The sequence below is a fragment of the Camelus bactrianus genome, chromosome 10, assembly GCF_048773025.1.
Source record: "Camelus bactrianus isolate YW-2024 breed Bactrian camel chromosome 10, ASM4877302v1, whole genome shotgun sequence".
Lineage (NCBI taxonomy): Eukaryota > Metazoa > Chordata > Mammalia > Artiodactyla > Camelidae > Camelus > Camelus bactrianus.
This window is the reverse complement of record NC_133548.1, coordinates 38,235,918-38,256,854: the sequence shown is the minus strand read 5'-3', so window position 1 is coordinate 38,256,854 and position 20,937 is coordinate 38,235,918. Positions and strand designations below refer to the sequence as shown.

The 20,937-nt window shown below is 41.1% G+C and overlaps 2 protein-coding genes across 3 annotated transcripts in view; one reads left to right on the top strand and one right to left on the bottom strand.

Moving 5' to 3' along the window:
* Positions 1-4,557: 4,557 nt before the first annotated feature.
* LOC141578989 (uncharacterized) lies at positions 4,558-18,171 on the bottom strand. The gene is made up of 3 exons (XM_074373078.1): positions 18,066-18,171; positions 17,510-17,967; positions 4,558-14,155 (listed from the first exon to the last, which is right to left on the bottom strand). The coding sequence occupies exons 1-3, from the start codon at positions 18,169-18,171 to the stop codon at positions 13,919-13,921; spliced, it is 801 nt and encodes a 266-aa protein (XP_074229179.1). The 3' UTR covers positions 4,558-13,918.
* Positions 17,832-20,937, top strand: part of PDE3B (phosphodiesterase 3B) — a 130,127-nt gene continuing 127,021 nt past the window's right edge. Inside the window, exon 1 of one of the 2 annotated variants that reach the window (XM_074372349.1) lies at positions 17,832-19,150. In XM_074372349.1, coding sequence (XP_074228450.1) covers positions 18,170-19,150 — 981 coding nt within the window. In that variant the 5' untranslated portion in view covers positions 17,832-18,169. The remainder of the gene's footprint in view (positions 19,151-20,937) is intronic. The other variant, XM_010965040.3, reaches the window with a different exon arrangement.

The following is a 20,937-nucleotide window of genomic DNA, read 5'->3' as shown; positions in this document are numbered from 1 at the left end:
GGTGCCAGATGCTTGTGTAAAGACTTATTTTTACATTTAGTAACTCATTTAGTCCTCATAATAACCCTATGAATTAGGGTCAGTTCATCTTAATCAGCCTAAGTAGGCATTTTCTTGAATTTCATTCCCAACTTATTCATTTATAAAATACTTATAGAATGTATACAAAGTTCTAGGTACTGCCCTAGGTGTTCTAGATACAAAAAATATTTATACAGCTGGATACCCACCCTGTCTTTTAGGAGTTCAGGGTCAAGTAATTAGTAGCCCCAATTACAGTTAATTTACTGGACGTTATGTAATTGATAGAGCAGATTAATAAGGCTTCAGACCTATGGTATTTGGCAATCTACATTGGATTCTTTTTATATTCTAATTGGAAGAGAGGATCAGAAATATTTCATATTCCTGTGGGACAGACAACAATATTCATTTAGGCTTTTGCATCAGGGCTATATTAACTCTCCTGCCCTCTGTTATAGTATACTCTAAAGAGATCTGGACTGCCTGAAAACCCCACAGAACACTGATGGCATCATGCTGATTGTCCAGGTTGAGTAAAAAAATGGTTAGTGTGCTAAAGGTCTTGGTAAAACACAGTGGTCCAGGTTGGAGATAAAAATTCTATGCAGATTCAGGAAACTGACCCTTCAGTGAAATTTTCAGGGGTCCAGAGGTCAAAAGCATGACAAAGTATCCCCTCCAAAGTAAAAGAAAATCGCTGCATCTTGCATTTGAGAAGAAAGCACCATACCTGGTAAGCTTCTTTGGGTTCTGGAGGCAACACATTCCAAACCTACAAATACTGCTCCATATTCTGAGTGACACAGAGCCAGCTTTGAGTGAGGAAGGTCCATGTTATAGTGCAAATAGCCTCACTAGTTGGGCCAGACAATTCAGCAGATTTTATGGTGCTGGAGGTGCTGGTGGTAAGAACAGATGTAGTGTCTCATGGCAAGTCCCATTGAGAGAGTCACAGTGCAAGCCTCTGAGATTCTGGAGCAGGACCATGCCACTTATAGCAAAGAATTATGTGCCTTTTGATAAATATCCCTCACTGAGATATTGGGACTGGTGGAGGAGGGATGCTGCATGGGGCACCAAGTGACTATGATTCCAGAGCTGCCTATTGTGAGCTGGGTTCTGTCGGCTATGTCAAATCATAAAGTCAGATAGGCCCTGCAGCAGTTCATTGTAATATGGAAATGATACATCTGGGATTGAGCCCCAGCAGGACAGAGGATGCAGTAAACTGCATGAGCAGGTGGTTGCAGGTGGGGGCAGACTTGCATGTTACTCCCAACAGTTACAATAGCACCTTTCCTCAGCTTGCTTTTATGGCCATATGGGGAGCCTTGTGTGATTAACTAAAGGAGAAGGAAAAGCCCTAGCTTGATTTATAGATGTGTCTGTTGTGTAAGTGGGTATAGGTTGAAAATGGACCATGGCTGCATAATAGCCATGTTCAAGGATAACCTTGAAAGACAGTGAGGAGGGAAAATCAGAGAGTAGAGCTGTGAACAGTAAACCTAGTTACCTACTTTTTTGTGGACTGAGAAGTGGCCCAGTATAATCAGATATGAGAAGTGGCCTGGAAAGACAAGAATCAGAAAATTGGAAACAAGAAGATAGAGGCATGTAGATGAACATAAGTAGTTCTTTTTATCACACATTGCAGCTTAGCAGAAAGCACCCACCATAGAAGAGGAACTGAAAAACCAAGTAGATATAATAACTAGACCTTTGGACATAAGTCAATTTTTATCACTGGCCACCCTGGAACTGCCATAATGGGCACATGAACAAAGTAGCCATGGTGGCAGAGACAGGCTGTGCATGGGTCCAACAGCATGGACTTTTCATCACTGAAGCTTCTGCCACTTCTGGATGTCCAACTTGTTAGCAACAGAGAGAAACTGATGCTGATATATCATTATTTCTTGATGAGACCAAGTGAGCACTTAGAAGTAAATCAACTGTAAGAGCTAGTGGTTTGTCCTCAACAGAGATAGATATCTATTCTGGGTACAATCTTGTCTTTCCTTATTCTGGCCTACAAAAGGGGTACACTCTCACCAGGGCAAGTATCTTAATGAACTATGTAAGTTATGGATCCTGCCAAGGCACACTGGACTCCCTGTGTCCAGAGACTAGCACATGAAAAGAAGAGTCACAATCTTTTTTTAATTTAATTTTATTTTACTTTTTATTGAAATATGGTTGGTTTACAATGTTGTGTTAATTTCTGGTGTACAGCATAGTGATTCTGTTATACGTACATATATATTCCTTTTCATATTCTTTTTTCATTATAGGGTATTACAAGATATTGAATATAGTTCTCTCTGCTATACAGTAGGATTTGTTGTTTTCCTATGTTATATGTAGTAGTTAGTATCTGCAAACCCAAACTCCCAGTTTATCCCTCCACCCTCCCCGTTACCCACTGGTAACCATAAGTTTGTTTTCTATGTCTGTGAGTCTATTTCTGTTTTGTAAGTAAGTTCACTTGTGTCATTTTTTTAGATTCCACATACAAGTGAGGTCATATAGTATTTTTCTTTCTCTTTTTGGCTTACTTCACTTGATATGACAATCTCCAGTTTTATCCCAATGTTGCTTCAAATGGTATTATTTTATTCATTTTCATGGCTGAGTAGTATTCCATTATATATACCACAACTTCTTTATCTAGTCATCTGTCAATGGACATTTAGGTTGCTTCCATGTCTTGGCTATTGTAAATAATATTGCTATGAACATTGGGGTGCATGTATCATTTTGAATTAGAGTTTCCTCCAGATATATGCCCAGGGGTGTGATTGCTGGATCATAAGGTAAGTCTATTTTCAGTTCTTAAAGGAACCTCCATACTGTTTTCCATAATGGCTGCACCAAACTACATTCCTACCAACAATGTAGGAGAATTTCCTTTTCTCTACACCCTCTTCAGCATTTATCATTTGTGGGGAGTCACCATCTTGATAGGAGTAATCAACCCTGATCATCAGGAGAAGGTAGTGCTGCTTTTCTACAGCAGGGATAGGAATATGTACAGAACTCAGGTGATCTACCTGGAAGCCTCTGGTACTCCTTGGCCCACTGTAACTATGGATGAACATGGGCAGCAACTCTGACTTGAAAAGGGTATGATTGCCAAGAACTAAGACCCATCAGGAATGAAAGTCTAGGTCACAACCTACTGTAAGCTGCCAAGACTTGCCAAGGTGGTCTCTGAGAGCGATGGAAATTTAGAATAGATAATAAAAGATGGAGATTATGAGTACCAGGTACAGTTCCAAGACTGATTGCAGCAACAAGGGCTCTGGTTCATCTCACTAACTTCCTCTAAGTTTTCTCTCAGGAGGAAAGGCCCACAGCAACCATGGAGGATCTATTTCCTAGATCTGTAGAGGAGAAGATTTGTCCAGAGCGTGGGGTGGACTGAGGGAAACATGAAAATGTGCCACTGAAATCTGCTGTAGGGAGCATAACTGACTGCTGTACCCAACCCTTACCTGCTAGATCCACCACTGTATTTCCACTGGGCCAACACTCCCCTTGGGCTTCTAACCAATTGTCATTGTTAGTACCTCAGTAGGGGTACAAACCTATGCCCATTTCTGTGAGACAGGGACTCCTTTAACAGCTGAATTTGGCTTGAGGACTCCCTGTTGGCCTGGCTGAAACTTTCTTAGAACCGTGCTGTGGTGTAAGGCTCCCCTTCTCTTTCACTGGTGTCAGACTTGCATCACAGTCTGAATCCTCTCCCCACTTCTCTAGCTTTCTTTCCTTTATCCTTCAGATATTTTCCCCAATAAACCTCTTGCATGTCTAATTCTGTCTTGGCATCTGCTTCTCAGAGGATATAAACTATCATAATGCCACTAGGGAAATGAGACCTTAGCTATTAAGGAAATGGTAGAGTATGAAGACACAGACCTTGAACCCGCCTTTCTGTACTGGATCTCTAGAAACGGTTGGTACAATGTTTACATTGTTGTCTGAAAATCCCAGCCCACAACTTATTATTCTTGCTACCCTAAAAAAGGGGAAGTGCTAGCAAAAGAAAATGAAAATAGAGGAATCACTTCCTCTAACTGCTCTTTCACTTTTTTTTTCTATTTACAGCTTCTATTATTACTGAAGCTGTAGTTCATTGTATGGTATGGTATTCTGCAAATTTATATCACTTGGCATCTGAGGAAACACATTCCTGTTACTAGAAAACCCCTCAAAAGTGTGTGCCCTAAAGGACTAAGAGCATAATCTTAATTCATATAAAGGGGAGAATTTTGTTACTGCCTAATCAATTCTTTGAGAAGAGAAACAGAGTTAGGAATCTTGTACAGTATTCTGATCTCATCTTTGCTATTAACTTTTGAATACATCTCTAGAATTCCTGAAACCATATCATACTTAACTAGAAAATAGGGGTAAAGATATTTATTCTCTACAGCTAAAGAAAGACATTTGCCCAGATGGATCTTTTATGTAATAACTATACTTGATGATGTGTGTGTGTGTGTGTGTGTGTGTGTGTGTGTGTGTGTGATATAGGAAAGGCTTTGTAAATTATAAAATGCCACATAGATCTGAGTTTTTATGATGGTGATGATCATTAGGGATCTTCTTTGGCATAGCTTCTGATATATGACACATGTATGTACCTTTAGAGAAGCAGGAAGTTGATTTAGCTCCTTGTACTAGTCCACTAGGGCTACCATAATAAAATACCACCGACTGGGTGGCTTAAACAGAAATTTATTCTCTCATAGTTCTTGAGGCTAGAAGTCCAAAACAAGGTGCTGGAAGAATTGGCTTCTCCACAGGTTTCCCTCCTTGGCTTGTAGACAGCCATTTTCTTGCCATATTTTCACACGGCTTTTTCTCTGAGCAGACACACCCACATGTCTCTTCCTCTTCCTATGAGGACACCAGTCATATTGGATTAGGGCCCAACCCTTATGACCTTGTTTAACCATAACTACCTCTTTAAGGGTCCTATCTTCAAATGCAGTCACATTGGGAGTTAGGGCTTCACCATATGATTTGGGGGAGGGCATATCATTAAGTTACTAACACTAATCATTAAGTACATTTAAGGCCATTCTGGGGCCTACTCAATACTGCCCTAATCCTTCTAAGGATAATGTGGTTCCTAGACCTCCTGCATCAGGATCACTTGAGGTACTTGGTAGAAATGCAGATTCCACAGCCCCATCTTGGGTTTACTCAGAATCTTTGAGGTTGGGGTTCAGCAGTCTGTGTTTTTATCATCTGGATAAAAGTTATCTAGATGATTTTCATGTACCCAAGTTTAATAATTACCAGTACAATGGCAAGCACTTAGAAACTTTGGAGTCACACTGCCTGTGCTCAAATCCTAGCTCCAACAATTACTAGCTGAGTAATCTTTGCCAAATTAATTTCTCTGTGCCTCAATTTCCCCATATGTGAAATGGGTATTGTTATTACTACCTTCAGGTTGTTGTGAGGATTAGAGATAGGGGATTAGGGATCTGATACGCTCCATGTGCTTCATAATTGTTAAATTTTTATCATTCTTCAATTTTATGTTTTTATCAAATAGTGGATCCATGAACACTTTCTTCACTTTTATGCTTTTTTCTTCCTTGCAATGCCCTCCTCTCTCATCTCTAAACCCTAATCATCTTTTAAGGTGGACTTTAAATCTGCTCACTTCATGTTACATTTCCTAATCCCCATTGCAATCTTGCTACCTTTTAGTGTATTCCTGTTTGCATTATAATTATTCATAAATGCCTTGTTTCCCACTGGCCCTTGAAAAATGCTCCCATCCCCAAACACACACACACACACACACACACACACACACACACACACACACCCCACATTCTTTGAGGGTGCCTAGAACAGGGCTTAAATTAATAACTATTTGCTGTTCTGCTTATGAAATGTGTATCTCCTAGGCCTTTCTCTTGCCTTTTGAGATGGTCTGCACTCCGTCTATGGAGTGTGTATCTATTTTTACTTTGAACTAAACATCCACCCCCACGCCTCGTGGCCTCTCTGGCCTCCTGAGATGGTGGACACATGGTCTATAGAGTATGCATCTCTCTGAATAAATCTACCTTTGCTCAAAGACAAACAAACAGAAAAAACAAAGCAAACAAACAAAAAACTATCTGCTAAAAGGAATCAAAGGAGATCTATTTTTTCAGGCTGAAGATTTGGTTTAATTCTTTGCAAAATTCACTATCTTTATGCCCGTGATATATTACAAGAAGTAGCTCACGATTTAGGGTCTGGTATGTACAGGAAAGCTGGAAACAGAATTTTGACAACTGTAAATGTTTGCAGGGAATGAACCTAACATTTTCTCAATTCTCATATCCCAGTAATCAAATAGAAGTGGACCCTTTGGTTCTCATAATGAATATGTGGCCAGAGAAACTGCTTGCAATATAGCTCTGGAAGAGTAAAGAACCTGAGAACAAGGTTGATGAAGGATGAAGGAATTTTGATTGTAGAGAAACTTGGAGCCTACAGTTTATTTTGAAACTATTTTTAGTAAAGATTTAGTCAGGTTCATTCCTATGAAGGTCTGGATATGTCTGGTCTATTTTATAGTACAATAAAACCTCATGGTTTCCTGGTTGGCTGGTATTTGTTTAAAGAGAGTGGGTTGCTGGTCCAGACAGCATTTTGAGAGGTTATAACGAGAGGAAATCTGATGTGAACCTTTTCACCTGTAAAAAGGAGGGATCTAAGGAATAAAATCTGCCATATCCTTGACGTTTACTGGTTAAAAAAACAAAAACAGAAACAAAAACATAGTTTTGATTTGTTTAAAGTTTTGTTCATATTTGAGTGGATGTTAATCATCCTTTCAAATATGATTACACATCCCAAAAAGACAGTATTAAAATCTTGAATTTATATAAGGGTTCTTGTTATTTTTCACAGTTTGCACTTACATTTAATATAGTTACCAAAGCACCAAACCATGCTAGAGAGTTGTCACTGGGAACAGGCCAAGCATAATTCTACTGAAGTTAGGTGAACTGGAGCACTACAGGAAATCTTGGTTATTTAGCAGGAAAAGGATGTTAAATACACTTGTTTTGTCTGAATTATCTGGCCAGATTTTTTTTAATGCTTTAAATGTACAAATTTATGTCTTGCTTTTCAATGGATCTAGTGGCTTATTTACTATTTCCAGAGCTGGTGAAAGTATTGTGATTTTAAACAAAGAATGTTAAATAAGACCACTTAAATGATCTTATCATCTAAGTCTTGTGAAAAAAAGGAATTCTCACTGACTTCAAAGGGATATAAGGGAAAAATAATCAGACTAAGAGTGTAGTACTCAATAAAGCTAGATAATAACTGCTTAGTTTAAAAAAAAACTCTCAGAGCTATGTCAGATGTTTGTTTCTGTATGATACAGAATCTGTAAACTCACTGTCTTATTTTTGATTCCTCATTTGTAGGACACCGCAATCAATACCAAATAAGAGCTAGTTTATAATACCTATTTATAAAAATGTAAGGAAGCCTGCTGGTAAAGCATTAAAGGGAATCTCTTATTATTATTATTTTTCACATAGGAGAAAAAGGTGTGTGTGGTCTTTATATTGTATCAGTAAGCTATTTAAATTATATTTTTAGCTAAAACTAACAGAGACAGTAATGAAACTAAAGGTAAAGCTTCTTCTTGGCTAAACTTTCTAGAATGAAACTCTTCTTATGTCAACATAAATATTTATTTATTCCTCAATCCACTGTTCCACGTAAGGTCAATGACTTCCTGTGGATACTTTCTTGTCTTCATCGTTTTAGAACGCAGCATTTTATGGTTTTTGTCTCCCTTATTGAAACTTCCTTATTTTGGTACAGGATACCTCTCTTGCCTGATTGTCTAATTTTGCCACTTCCTTTTCAGTCATCTTTTTGAGCAATTATTTTGCACCTTGTCCCTTATATGTTGGCACTACTCAGTGTTCAAACACTGATCCTTTTCTTACACTCTATACTCTCCTGAGAGGTGTCCCATTTCCCTCCCAGGGTTCCATTCTGTCTGTATGCTCCAGGCTTCCCAACTGTCTCTCGAGTCCAGACTATTCTCCTGAGCTTCAGACTCATATATCCAACTGTCAAGAAATATCTCCACTTGGATTCAATCTGTTCAAAGTGAAACTCCTAATTACTACTCTCAGTGATTTCTCTCGTACTTCTTCTCCTGGTTAATGGCTTCAAGATAGTGTAGTCCTCTAAGCTAGACCTAGGGAAAACTCTTTGCATGCCCCTTTCCCCTCTGTGGAACTGATCAGAAAGTTCTGTAGTTGCTTTCTACTAATTTCAGTCTTTCCTTTCCAAATTTACTGCCATTGCCTTACAGAGCTTTATCTCGTATTTTGCGTATTATAAGGGTTTCTCAAATGATTCTCCTGGCTTTGGTCTCACAGTCCACCGAACTATTCTTCACACAGCACCAGCATCGAGATTTGAAACACACAACTAAGACTGGTCATGCCAAAAAAAAAAAAAAAAAAAACCAAAAAACAAAAACGATCACGCCTGTTCCCTGCTTAAGAAGCTTTAATCGTTCCTTATCACTCACAGAGTAAATTCCAGGCTCCACAGGAATGGCCTCTAGACCTTCCCAGGATCTAACACCTACGTATCCAGCTTCATTTCTCCATGCCCATCTTCCCTCCAATCCAAATACCTACCTGGTTACTATTCCAGAAGTGTCCATGCTGTTTCATGCCGCCATGTCTTTGCACATACTGCTCTGTGTGAATGCTCTACCTTCTCCCTGCCTACCTGGGAAACCTCTGTTTGTTCTTTGATACTCAGGCTAGAATCTTTTCATCTGCGAACTCCTCTGCATCTGGCCACTGTACTTGGTAAGAGCAATATTAGAGTATTTCATACTGTGCTGCACTTGTTTACATATTTCCTCCTCTACCAAACTGAGAGCAGGAACTATATCTTATTCATATTTGTACTTTTAGTATCTAGGGCAATGCTTGCCACATGCTGAATGAATGAATAAACTTTTGCAGACATAAATATTTTCTTGTCTTCACTGTTTTATACTATTATGGATGAACTTGGTTGTTAAGGGTTGATTTTTTTCTGTTTCTACATGTTACCACTGATAGGCCCTAAATCAACATCTTTTCAGAAGAATGAGATCTAAGATATGTTGACCCATAAAATTATGATAATATGTAGTCATTCCTTTAAAAATTAGTGTATTAATTTTTTTTTTGCATTTATAGTACACATTTAGAATAGGCCATAAAAATCCCTGTAGCATTTGCCTTGTCTTGAAAGAGAGCTGCTAATTTATCGATTCGATGGTGTAGTTGGGGAGACAAAGTTTTAGTTGAACGAAATAATATTGAAAGCAAGCCTTGAAAACAAGTTGAACAGATGATATAACTTGGGGGATCTTCTTGGAAAAAGTCGGAATTGATAGAATCCTGCAAAGTCCTGAAAGGACAAATAACGTTAAGGAAGAGGATAGGATTTAAGAAAAATAAATTAAATTTACAATGACTGAGGATCTAGTCATTGTTAGTCATTTTATGTATTAATTTAATCCGTAACAATGACTCTATGAGGTGGATACTGTTATCCCATTTTGTAGATGAGGTCAGTAACATGACACAGTAAGTAATCTCCAAGGTTAGGCAGCTACAAAGTGGTAACTAGATCTGACTGACGCTAAAGTTTCCTTCTTCACAGCATGCTGCTCTGGCTTTCAAATAAAGTTCCTAGAGCCGCCCTGCTGCTGTGTGTAGCTTAGTAACACACACAAAGACACATTATTTGCTTCTATTTGCAGTGATCATATGTAGGTGGCTCACTTAACAGTAATAATTTTACTTCCAATCCCAATGCTCATTTAAAAAAATTTACTAATGAATAGTTTCACATTTATTGATGATGCAAGATAATGAGTTAGATGACTTTTTTTGAGCCTCTCTGAGGAAACAACATGAATACATTTTAAGTAGGTTTAGTGGAGAATGCGTAATTCTAAATTTTTCTTTGGTGTGCTCCACTGTTGGCTCCATTTGGAATCCAGAAATGACTGCTGTCTCGCGTAAAAGGCAGTTTGCTCTTGCTGCCTCCTGTACATTGCTTAGCCTGGCAGTTTGTCACTCTCCTGGGCAAGAATCCAGCTTGTGGTAGTGAGGTGGTTTTGTGGCAGAACTCCACAATTAACCACAAGTTCAGTGTCAACGGTAGGCTGCCACCGTCGTGGCTGTGATCCTTCAGATCTGCTGGGACAGCCAGAGCTGAAGAAACTAGCGCTTGTCTAAGGAGGGAACAGGAAACTTGGAAAGAGTTTGCATTGCTGTTTATTGTTCAAGATTTGGGCTTTAGGTTTGATACAAAAAAATCCAGGAAATTTCAGATTAACAGTTATAGGTTTAATACTTTTACCAGTTGTTTTTGGTAAAAATAGAATGGATTTGTGTCACAGATAAAATTGTTGCTCTGAAAACTAGAAATAGAAAAAGGAAAATTCTTGAACTAGTAGAATATATTCTTTCATAGCAAAAGAAATATAAGTACCATTACTTGAATCAAAAAAAAAAAAAATTCACCCACACATCTCTTAAACATTTACTTTATATTGGAAAAATTAAATCAAACATAAATATATATATGATGTTTTCTATAAATCTAAGAGGAAGTGTTCTTTTTACTGATTTGGGGCAAATGGATGTTAAGAAAACATTTTTCAGTAACAATATGGAATCTTTTTAATCATTTATTAAAGTTTCAATCAAAATTCATCCGCTAATAAAGAAAAAACCAAATAAACCAAAGGACATACAACTAAAAAATCTTATTTAAGTTTTTTGAGATATATAAATGCAGTTCAAAAAACATTTGAGCATAAACTGAGTTCTTATGCATGGCATGGAGACTGAATAAGACAGAATTCTCGTGTTTGAAGAGTATATTGAAGACGTTGCCATGTAAATAAACAAATGTAACAGAACATGAACTTTTGTGTAACAAATAGTAGCAATAAAGTCCGGTTCTGTGTTAGGGCCATACCATCTCTCTGGCCTCCTCATTCCTTACACTTTTGTTCTTTGCCCCTTCATACCTTAATGCTCCAGCCATAAAATTCCTGAAATTATCTAAATGCACCATTCCTCCAAATTTTTACACTTGCTTCCTTTCCCCAGATTATCTTTTCTCCCTACTTTATTTAGGTAATTTCCACCCTTCTTTCAATACTGAGCCTAGAAATCTTTCTCTGATTCCTCAAGAACATTATTGCTTACCCAATACGCCACTTTTGGTCTGGGTTAGGTGTGCCTCCTCTGGGCTCTCAGAGTACACGGAGCTTGCTTACATCCACATCACAGCTCCTATTACACTGAGCTCTAGTAGTCTTTTTACTTTTCTAGCTTTCACCGTGTACCCTTAAGGGCAGGAACGACATCTTTCCTCTTTGTATCCTTGACAGCTAGCACAGTGCCCAGCACAATGCCCAGCAAAATGCCTGGCACTTAATAAACACTGAATAAATGAATTAATGCATTCATTAAGGGAGAAAGGTTAAATGCTGGCCAAGGGGAGTGGTGCACAGAACTGAGGAAGTAAAAGAAGTGAGGGATTAAATATAGAAATGAGAGAGGGGAGGTGAACAGAGGGGAGAGTGAGAAAGACAGCTATCCAGACAGACATTGGGGAGAGAACTGGAACTGGTAGAGAAGGAGAAACAAATCGTGAAAGCAAGCTGAGGCAACCACACAGTAGGGATGTGATGGAGCAGGACCCTACGGGCTTTCCTGGGACAGACCCTTCCTCTGTATGCTCTGCTTTAGCACCTCTCTGAAGTACCTAGGTTAACAGTATCTGGTGCAGAGTTCCTGAGTTGTTTTACTGATGTGAAACACCCCCCACCAAACAGAAGATGTTAACTATTTGATGACCTTGAGCATATAGCCTCCAGGCCTCCTGGAGCCTAAGGATTGATAATGTTAACCCCTGTGACACCGCCCTCTTACCTCACCATCAATCAAACAGAATTGTGCACGAGCTGATCACATAACCCTTGCCACCTCCCCACCCTCACCCACCTGCGTTTAAAAATGCTTTGCTGAAACCCTTAGTGGGAGTTCAGGATTTTACAGCACAAGCCACCTGGCCGCCTTGTATTGGCGCCTTTATGCTATAAACGGGGCACTTTTCCTTAACCACAACCCAGTGTCAGTAGACCGGCTTTACTGTGAGCCAGAGGACTCAAGTTTGGTTCAGGAACTGGGAGATTATGGAAAATAATGATTCTCTCCTTCTTTAATAGTTCTGAAGCATTGTTCCCAACAGTTTTTATCATGTACTCTCCTGTGCTCTTTAATGGTCTATGTGTAAAGGCCCTACCTCCACGTAAAGCTGCAGCTTGAGGAAACCTCTAAAGAAGTTCATAGTTTTTTAATGTTCTAAATGGCATCTAGCACAGTGCTCTGCCTAAAAGGGGACACTCAATAAATACTCTGTGATGAACTAAAGAGAAACTCAAAGTGAGGTTCAGATTCTGATGTGAGTATTAGCTGGCAGGAAAATAGGTATTATTAACACACTCTGGCAACAGAGTTGCCAGTGCACATTGAAAACAGAGTGATCATTTCTCTATCAGAGAAAAGCCAGTCTTTTTCTATTTTGGTTTTTTTTTTTTTTTTTTTCATTCTCAAAGGTAAGTTTGTAAATGGTAATTCTTTCATTCAAAACCTTTTAAAGTTTTCATGACTCTTAAGGAATGGCTCTAGTTTTGGAATTTGGAATCTCAATGATACTGCTTCATTTACTGGCTACTCCTGAAAGTTTCTTTGATATTAATTTTTTTTCAGACTGCTTTATATCATTATCCCTGAGGAATTCGGGCTGCTTTATTACTGAATTCTGAAAAATTACGTTTTATTTATTTTTTCTTTATATTTTTACTGAGTAATATTTTACAATATTGTGTCAAATTCTAGTGTAGAGCACAACTTTTCAGTCATACATGAACATGTATATGTTCATTGTCACATTTTTTTTTCTGTATGAGCTACCACAAGATCTTGTATATTTTCCCCTGTGCTATACAGTATAATCTTGTTTATCTATTCTGCATTTTAAAATCCCAGTCTGTCCCTTCCCACCCCCCGCCCTCTTGGCAACCACAAGTTTGTATTCTATGTCTATGAGTCTGTTTCTGTTTTGTTTTATTTATTTATTTTTTAGATTCCTCATATAAGCGATCTCATATGGTATTTTTCTTTCTCTTTCTGGCTTACTTCACTTAGAATGACATTCTCCAGGAACATCCATGTTGCTGCAAATGGCGTTATGTTGTCGGGTTTTGTGGCTGAATAGTATTCCATCGTATAAATATACCTCATCTTCTTTATTCAGTCATCTGTTGATGGACATCTAGGCTGCTTCCATATCTTGACTATTGTAAATAGTGCTGCTATGAACATTGGGGCGCAGGTGTCATTTTGAAGTAGGGTTCCTTCTGGATATATGCCCAGGAGCGGGATTCCTGGGTCATACGGTAAGACTATTCCTAGTCTTTTGAGGAATCTCCATACTGTTTTCCACAGTGGCTTTCCTTGCTTCCGTCTCCCACTCTTAATGATTTAGATATCTTCTTTTACAATTTTGTGTTTATTCTTTTTGTAATTCATGGCAGTTATCTCCTTTCCAGTTATGAGTTTCTCATTTCTCCTGCTTCTTTTCTATTTAGAGTAGACTTGTCAATATTTCTTTTAGCATGGGTTTAGTGTTGCTAAACTCTTTCAGTTTTTGCTTGTCTGTGATGAAAATTATGTTTTAGAAAGAGCACTCAGTTCTAAGCATTTTCTAAAATCCAGTTCAAATCCATTTGTTATGGTCTACTCCAGAGGTTTTAAATCTGTGTCTTTTCTCTTTCTTTCTTTTTCTTAAATTTATTTTTTCTTCCCCTCCCTCCCTCTTCTTTTTCCTTTCTTCTCTCTTTCTCTCCTTCTTTCCTTTCTTTTGGACCAAGGGTTCCAAAGGGGAGCTTCAGGTCAGAGTAGGAGGTGTCAGACCTGCAGTGTGCAGGCTCTGGGCTGGGACATCTCCACTTCAATAAGAGCAGTCTGCTTTTATTTGCATAACATTTCTTTTGAAAAATGTTTGAAAACAAAAATTGAGACATGACAATGCAGAATGAGAACAGAAATAAAAAGCTCTTAGAGAACTGGTAACCTTTATTCCCTGCTTTACAACTGCTCTTAGCAAATCTCTAGAGGCTGCTCCATAAATCAAGCTGTGGAGTCAGATCCCCCAGGAGGAGTCACTTGATAATGGGACAGTGATAATGACTGGACAGAGTTCTATCCCTCATCCATCCACCTTTACCACCATTTCCCACTTATATTCCATGACAATAATTATAATAGGGTCTATTGTAGTGACTAAAATCCATTTAAAAATATTTAATTTGAAAGGGAATTTCTAGGAATATTGCTCTAGAAATGGATTTTCTTACATCTGGATTTTAGAGTTTAGGAAATAAGCCTATCTTCTTAAAAAAAAAAAAAGATCAAAGCACAAGGTATAAGGATGGGGAGTTAAACTTATTAGAAGACAGGGCAGGTGGGGAGGAGTTTCTGAGACCTAACATGATGCCCATCTGGTATTTCAGCTTCTTTGAGGGTGAAGGTTTAAGGAGAAAAAAAGGTGGAGGCGGGGGCGGGGGGGAGCGGAATTCACAGAGATGGCAATTTCCAATCCAGCAATGGTGAGAACCAGAGGTCCAGACAAAGAAGTGAGTATTCTAACAGTTGGGCTGAGCCAGGTAATGGGACATCTCAATTGGTGCTTGTAAGGTTAGACAGGTGGGCAGGCAATGGCATCTAGAAGGTCCATCAATGGGGTCTTTAGCCAGTAAACTAGTGTTTAGAGACAGAGTTTTTGGTCTTGTGACTAGAAAGACCTTGGCAGGATTTTAGTTCTTTCAAACTTAATTGAGGCATTGGCAACTTGTTGGTGTGGGTACTTAAAATGGAGAATAATCGTATAATCTGGGGCACATGGGAAAACTAGGTTTTTGGATCTTGAGGGCGAGGACCTCATGATCGGAATAGAGAAACCAACAATGGGTTGCATTGCACCAGAATGACTCGGGAGCTGGATGGTAAGTACTAGGATCCCACATCAGGGATCATCAAACTGGGAGAATGATTCTAGTGGAGAGCTCATGGGTCAAGATGTGAGGAAAGGCAAAGTTAGGTAAAATGAAGCTGGAGTTGAGTGTTGAGAAAACTAAAAGGTGTGACTTTAGCTCTTTTTTTTTTTTTTCCACAATAGATAATGGTTATACATTCTTGAACCTAAAGACAAAAGCCAAGTAACTATCGGTTGTTTAACTCTGGCAAAAGAATAACTAAATAATTTGAACTCTAAGACATGCAGCCTACTGATAATCTCTGACGAAGATTGTAAACAGAGAAGGGAGTTGCTATAAACATAGCTAGCTGATTCTTTTTGTACATATTTTTAGTTGAATAAACTGACAGTCTTTGGTCATGTCCTTACATTTTACTTTAGAATCCTCTCAGGTGCTAGGGTTGGTGTCTACAGGGATGCATTCCAACTATAGGTTATTGAAAGAGTTGGACTTTTACCTTCATGAAGTCCTGGGAAGACAGCTCAGAGGAGAACTGGGTTATATGAGGAGGGCTTTGAATTTTATTTTCCAGATAATAGTCCTTGGATACAAATCCTTATATTTTTGTCAACATTGAGAGTTCGCTTTACTTTGATGGTATAAACAATTCAAAGTTTACTCTGGGCAATCCTTGGATCCTAGAAATGCCTATATATTTTTGGTATATAGAAATCGCAGCTTTTTAAGACCAGAAGGGACTTTAAAAGTCATCAAAATTAAATTGCTTCACTTTACAATTGAGAACACTGAGGCCTGTAAAAATAATGTGACTTGCTTAATGCTAGGGCATGAAAGGATGGGCCAGGACTAGAAACTATGAAATGGATTTCTAGTCCACTACTATTTCCACTACCATGCTTTTCCTGCCATAGACAACAACCCAAGCTTTTAAAGCAAACAGCTTTATTTATTTACGTATTTGTTAACAACTTTAATCTGAATTTGTTTTAATTTTCAAAGCAATTTATTATTTCCCATGAAAAGTTATAATGGGCATTTCAGTGATGCTGATACTAGTCTGACATGCTCTTCTATACAAGCTCAAAATGTATCCATCGAAATGTATTTTTAATCTTTGACTGGTAGTGATGAGTTCTGTTTATTTTTAAATATATTTAAAAGTATATTTGCTGAGTTCTGTTGAAATGAGATTAAAAAAAAAAATTCAATTGTCATGGTGGAAAAAAGACCCCAGGGATTTTTATCTTTTAGGGCAAGCATTTGAGTAATCAATTTGAAAACTCTATTAAATATTTTTTCCTTTATCCAAGAGGCAGACAAGGAAAGGGAATTCTGATCTTTTTTTCATCTTGGTCAAATCCTTGTGCCATTTTCTTCGTGATTTCTGCTATGCATGTGAACTATGATCATATACGAAAATGGTCTGTTTTTAGGTCATGGCTGTGGGCAGAGATTAATTGGTGAAAAATGGGCCTGTTTGTGGGATTTACCACACAGTAAGGTTTCACATCTCCCTGGAAAAATGTGGAATTAGCTTTTTGAGAAATGCAGGCCTGTCATGAGGTTGAAGGGAGAATTTTGGTGGAGGGAAACAGTTCACTAAGGCAGTTATGATTGGTTAGATTCCAGAGCAGTCCCTTTGGTACAGCAAAGTTCTTCCCGCTTTCAAGTCAGTGTTTCCTACATGTAGCTGGTTTCACCAGTAATTCACAGATAGCATCTTACTTGGCTTCTTTCATGGCCAACTGATCCAAACTGGGCAATGGTCTTGGAGAGAACTCCTAATCCTCCCATCCCCGCTCTCTAGAACATGTAGTTACAGTGCAAGAGCCTTCAGTGTGGAAAGAAATTTTCGACAACAGATTTTCTGTTTGTTAAGCGGGATACAGATGTGAACCAGTGGATAGGTTTGGTATGGGTGTGAAGCGGAGGATGGGATGGTAGTTACTCCCTTATGAAGAAGGTTCTTGAGGAAGATAAGCTCGGTAATACCTACTAGGATAATTGCAGAGAGCGCTCCACGTGCATGCTTTCCCTAAAAGCCACTGCAAGGGCCTGCTGCGTGGCCCAAGAATCTACACTGCCGCTGAGGACAGACCTAGCTACAGCGATCAAGGTTTCTTCACCATGACTTTGGCCGTGGCTGGCCCTGACCAGGTCACAGCTTGGCTCGGAAAGTCGGAGGGCCCACCCTAAAGTGGGATGAGGGTAGAGGCGGGACTTGCCGCCTCCCCTGTCAACTCGGTTTCCCTACTAGGCAGTCTCTTCGGGGACCACAAACGCCCTCTTTCCCCAAGCCCCCAGTGGTGACGTGCCGGAGAGTGGCTGGGGTCTGTAACTTACCCCCAAAGGGAACCTGTGCGCCTGGGGTCCCAGGGTGATCGACTTGCCCCCTTCCAGCCGAAAATGACCCCGCTCGTCTCTCCCAGCCCGGGCCCTTTGGGTGGCCGCTGTCGCGCTCTCCCCTGCCCCGGCGCGCTTAGTCATCGGGGGTCCCGGCTCGCGTCCCGGCCGGCGGCCGGCTGGGCAAGAGGCGGCGCCGGTGGCGGCGGGACCGGACGGGGCGCGGGCGCGCGCGCGGACGGCGGGCGGGGCGCGCGCCCGGCCAGGGCAGCCGCGGGGGAGGAGCGCCCGCCCGCCCGCCGCTCGCGCGCCCAACGGACCAGCCTGGGGCCGTGAGGTAACTGTTGCAGCCCGCTGGAGCTGGGAGGCGACGCCGAGGCTCCAGTCCCGAGAAGTGTCTGAGGGAAAAGGAGGGGGTCCGGGGGCAGCGGTCCCGGAGAGAAGCCCCTTCCGCCCCTCTCCTCAGCCAGCATGTCCCGGACCCCGCTACTCCTCTGCCGGCGCGGCGGGGACCCCGGGCCGCGGCGGCGGGCGCAGCCCTGACGCGCTGCCTAGCCAGGGGGTGCCTCCAGCGTGGGGGCCAGTAGGGAGGGAGCGCGAGAGGCCGCTGCGATCCGAGCGGGGCGTGCCGAGCCCCCGCGGCCACCCCAGGTCCGGGCCATGAGGAGGGACGAGAGAGACGCCAAAGCCATGCGGTACCCGCAGCCGCCGGACGAGGCCGGCTCGCCCCCCGAGAGTCTGAGGAACGGATACGTAAAGGGCTGCGTGAGCCCCCTGCGGCAGGACCCTCCGCGCGGCTTCTTCTTCCACCTCTGCCGCTTCTGCAACTTGGAGTTGCTGCTGCCGCCGCCGGCCTCCCCCCAGCAGCCGGGGCGCGGCTCTCCCTTCTCCCGGGCGCGCCTCTCGCTGGGCGCCCTGGCCGCCTTTGTCCTCGCCCTGCTGCTCGGCTCGGGGCCCGAAGGCTGGGCTGCCGGGGCGGCCCGACTGCAGACCCTGCTGAGCGTCTGCTCGCACAGCCTCAGCCCCCTCTTCAGCATCGCCTGTGCCTTCTTCTTCTTCACCTGCTTCCTGAACCGGACCAAGCGGGGCCCCGGGCCGGGCAGGAGCGGCGGCGGCGGCTCCTGGTGGCTGCTGGCGCTGCCCGCCTGCTGTTACCTAGGGGACTTCTTGGTGGGGCAGTGGGGGTCTTGGCCTTGGGGGGACGGAGACTCAGGGGCGCTGGCCTCGCGCACACCCCCGGCAGTGGCAGGCAGGTTGTTCTTGGTGCTGAGCTGCGTGGGCTTGCTGACGCTCGCGCAGCCGGGGAGGCTCCGACACAGCATCCCGGTGCTGCTCTTCTCCAGCTTCGTCTGGTGGGTCTCCTTCACCAGCCTTGGGGCGCTGCCTTCTGTCCTCCGTCCTCTGCTGTCCTGCCTGGTGGGGGGCGTCGGCTGCCTGCTGGCCCTGGGGTTGGATCACTTCTTTCAAATCAGGGAAGCTCCCCATCATCCTCGGTTGTCCAGTACCGCGGAAGATAAAGTGCCTGTGATTAGACCCCGAAGGAGGTCCAGCTGCGTGTCGTTTGGAGAAACTTCAGCCAGTTACTCTGGCAGTTGCAAAATGTTCAGGAGACCTTCATTGCCTTGCATTTCGAGAGAACAGGTATGTTACCAGAAGACAAGGTTTGGTAAGGAAGGGAGTGCTGTTTTATCGCTTCAGTTGAGATGAATTACTGTTTGAAAGCATGTTAACTTCCAGGGTGGGGAAAAAAAAAGTTTTATTCTGGAAAGAATTCTTAAAATACAGGAGGCTTTAAAAAAAACTTTTTAAAGAGTTTGTGCAATTTATGCGTTCTCAGAAGAATGAGGTGAATTATTTGAAGTTTAGTAGATTGACTATTCCCACTTTGGCACTGTCTGATGTGTATCTTTCTGGTGCCATTTATGTTGCTGTTTCAGTGATGTCTCAGCTAAGATAACATACATGAATTTTAATCAGTGTGCTTTCATTATTCTTGATAATTGAGAGGACAAATCTGAGATCTTGAAAAGAAAACAGTGATGAGTTTTTGGAATGGAACTTGTTAATTTAGATGAAAAGACTGTTTGGAATAATTTTAAGAGATTTCTCCCCTCATCCTCCACCCCAAATTTCAGCAGCGTAGGCTAATATAATCCTTTACAGACTAACTCGTGGTCCTGTGTGTTTGTCGCATAATTAGGAGAATGTTGTAACAATTTAACCTTTAAACTTAGTAATGCTTGGAAATATGCCAAAAACATTTACAATTTCTTTTCCTGTGGGTTTACATGTTTTTGTTTTATAAAGGAATTGAAATCATCATCAGGGAAAGCATTTGTATCTTTATATAGCCTAGGGAACTCTTACCTGTTCTACATCAGGAAGAAACTCCCCAAGTATAGCTACTATTTCACTGAGCATTTACTAAGGGCAAAATGCTTTATGTATATGATCTTAAATCTTCACAAGAACCCTATATGGTAGGTGACATTAACCTCAATTCAGAGATGAGCAAATTGAGAGTTATAGAGATTACCCAACTTCACACTTCTAGTAAGTGGCAGTGCTGGGATTTGAACATAGATTTTTCAGTTTTCAGTGCTGTTTTCTAGGCACTTAAAAGGATGAGTTGTAGAGATTTTGCTTAATTAGGAGAGTAGGGAGACTATACCACTGGTTTTCAGACCTTTTGATTAGTGATATGTTTTACATTGGGCACCCAATATATTTGAAACAGAAGTTCCTTATTCTTACTACACCTGTTGTTCTTTGCTCTTCAATATAATCTACAAGCCACTACACTGATTTTGTGGCATGTTTAACGGTGATCTGTAGTGTTCAGGGAGACAGCACCTTGCTTCCTGAAAAGTGTTTTCAGAGGCCGCTTTTGTGGTCAGTAGTTATTTGGCCAAAAGCTTGGAAAAATTGTTCAAAAAGTGTAATACCTTTTGTTTTCTCAGTTTACTGCTAGTGATAATAGACAACGGTTAGAAAAATGTGTATCATGAGGAAAATTGTCATGAGAAGATTCACTGTAGAGCAAAAATGTATCAGCTATTTTTATAGACTGTACTAGCATTTGACTGTGAATAGATTGTATTTTTAACCCTGGAAAAGTGTTTTAGCACAGTTTCATCACACTTGTAGACAATTTTCCTGAGCTTAACAGCATTACAGTTTAGCATAACTTAATTGTAACTCGTTGGCCTAGTGAATTACGGCTGTTGTCTTATAAATTGAAAATTTCTGGTCTTCTTAATCCTGGTCTGGTGCTCTATGACATTAACCTTTTTTCAACTGTTAACTAGGTGCGACATTGTTATGCCAGGTAGCTTTGTTTGTTTCTGTATTAGGGAAAATAACATTTCTGCTTTTAAAAAGGGCATATTTTATCAGTGCAGAAAACCCTTATTCACATTCTACTGTGA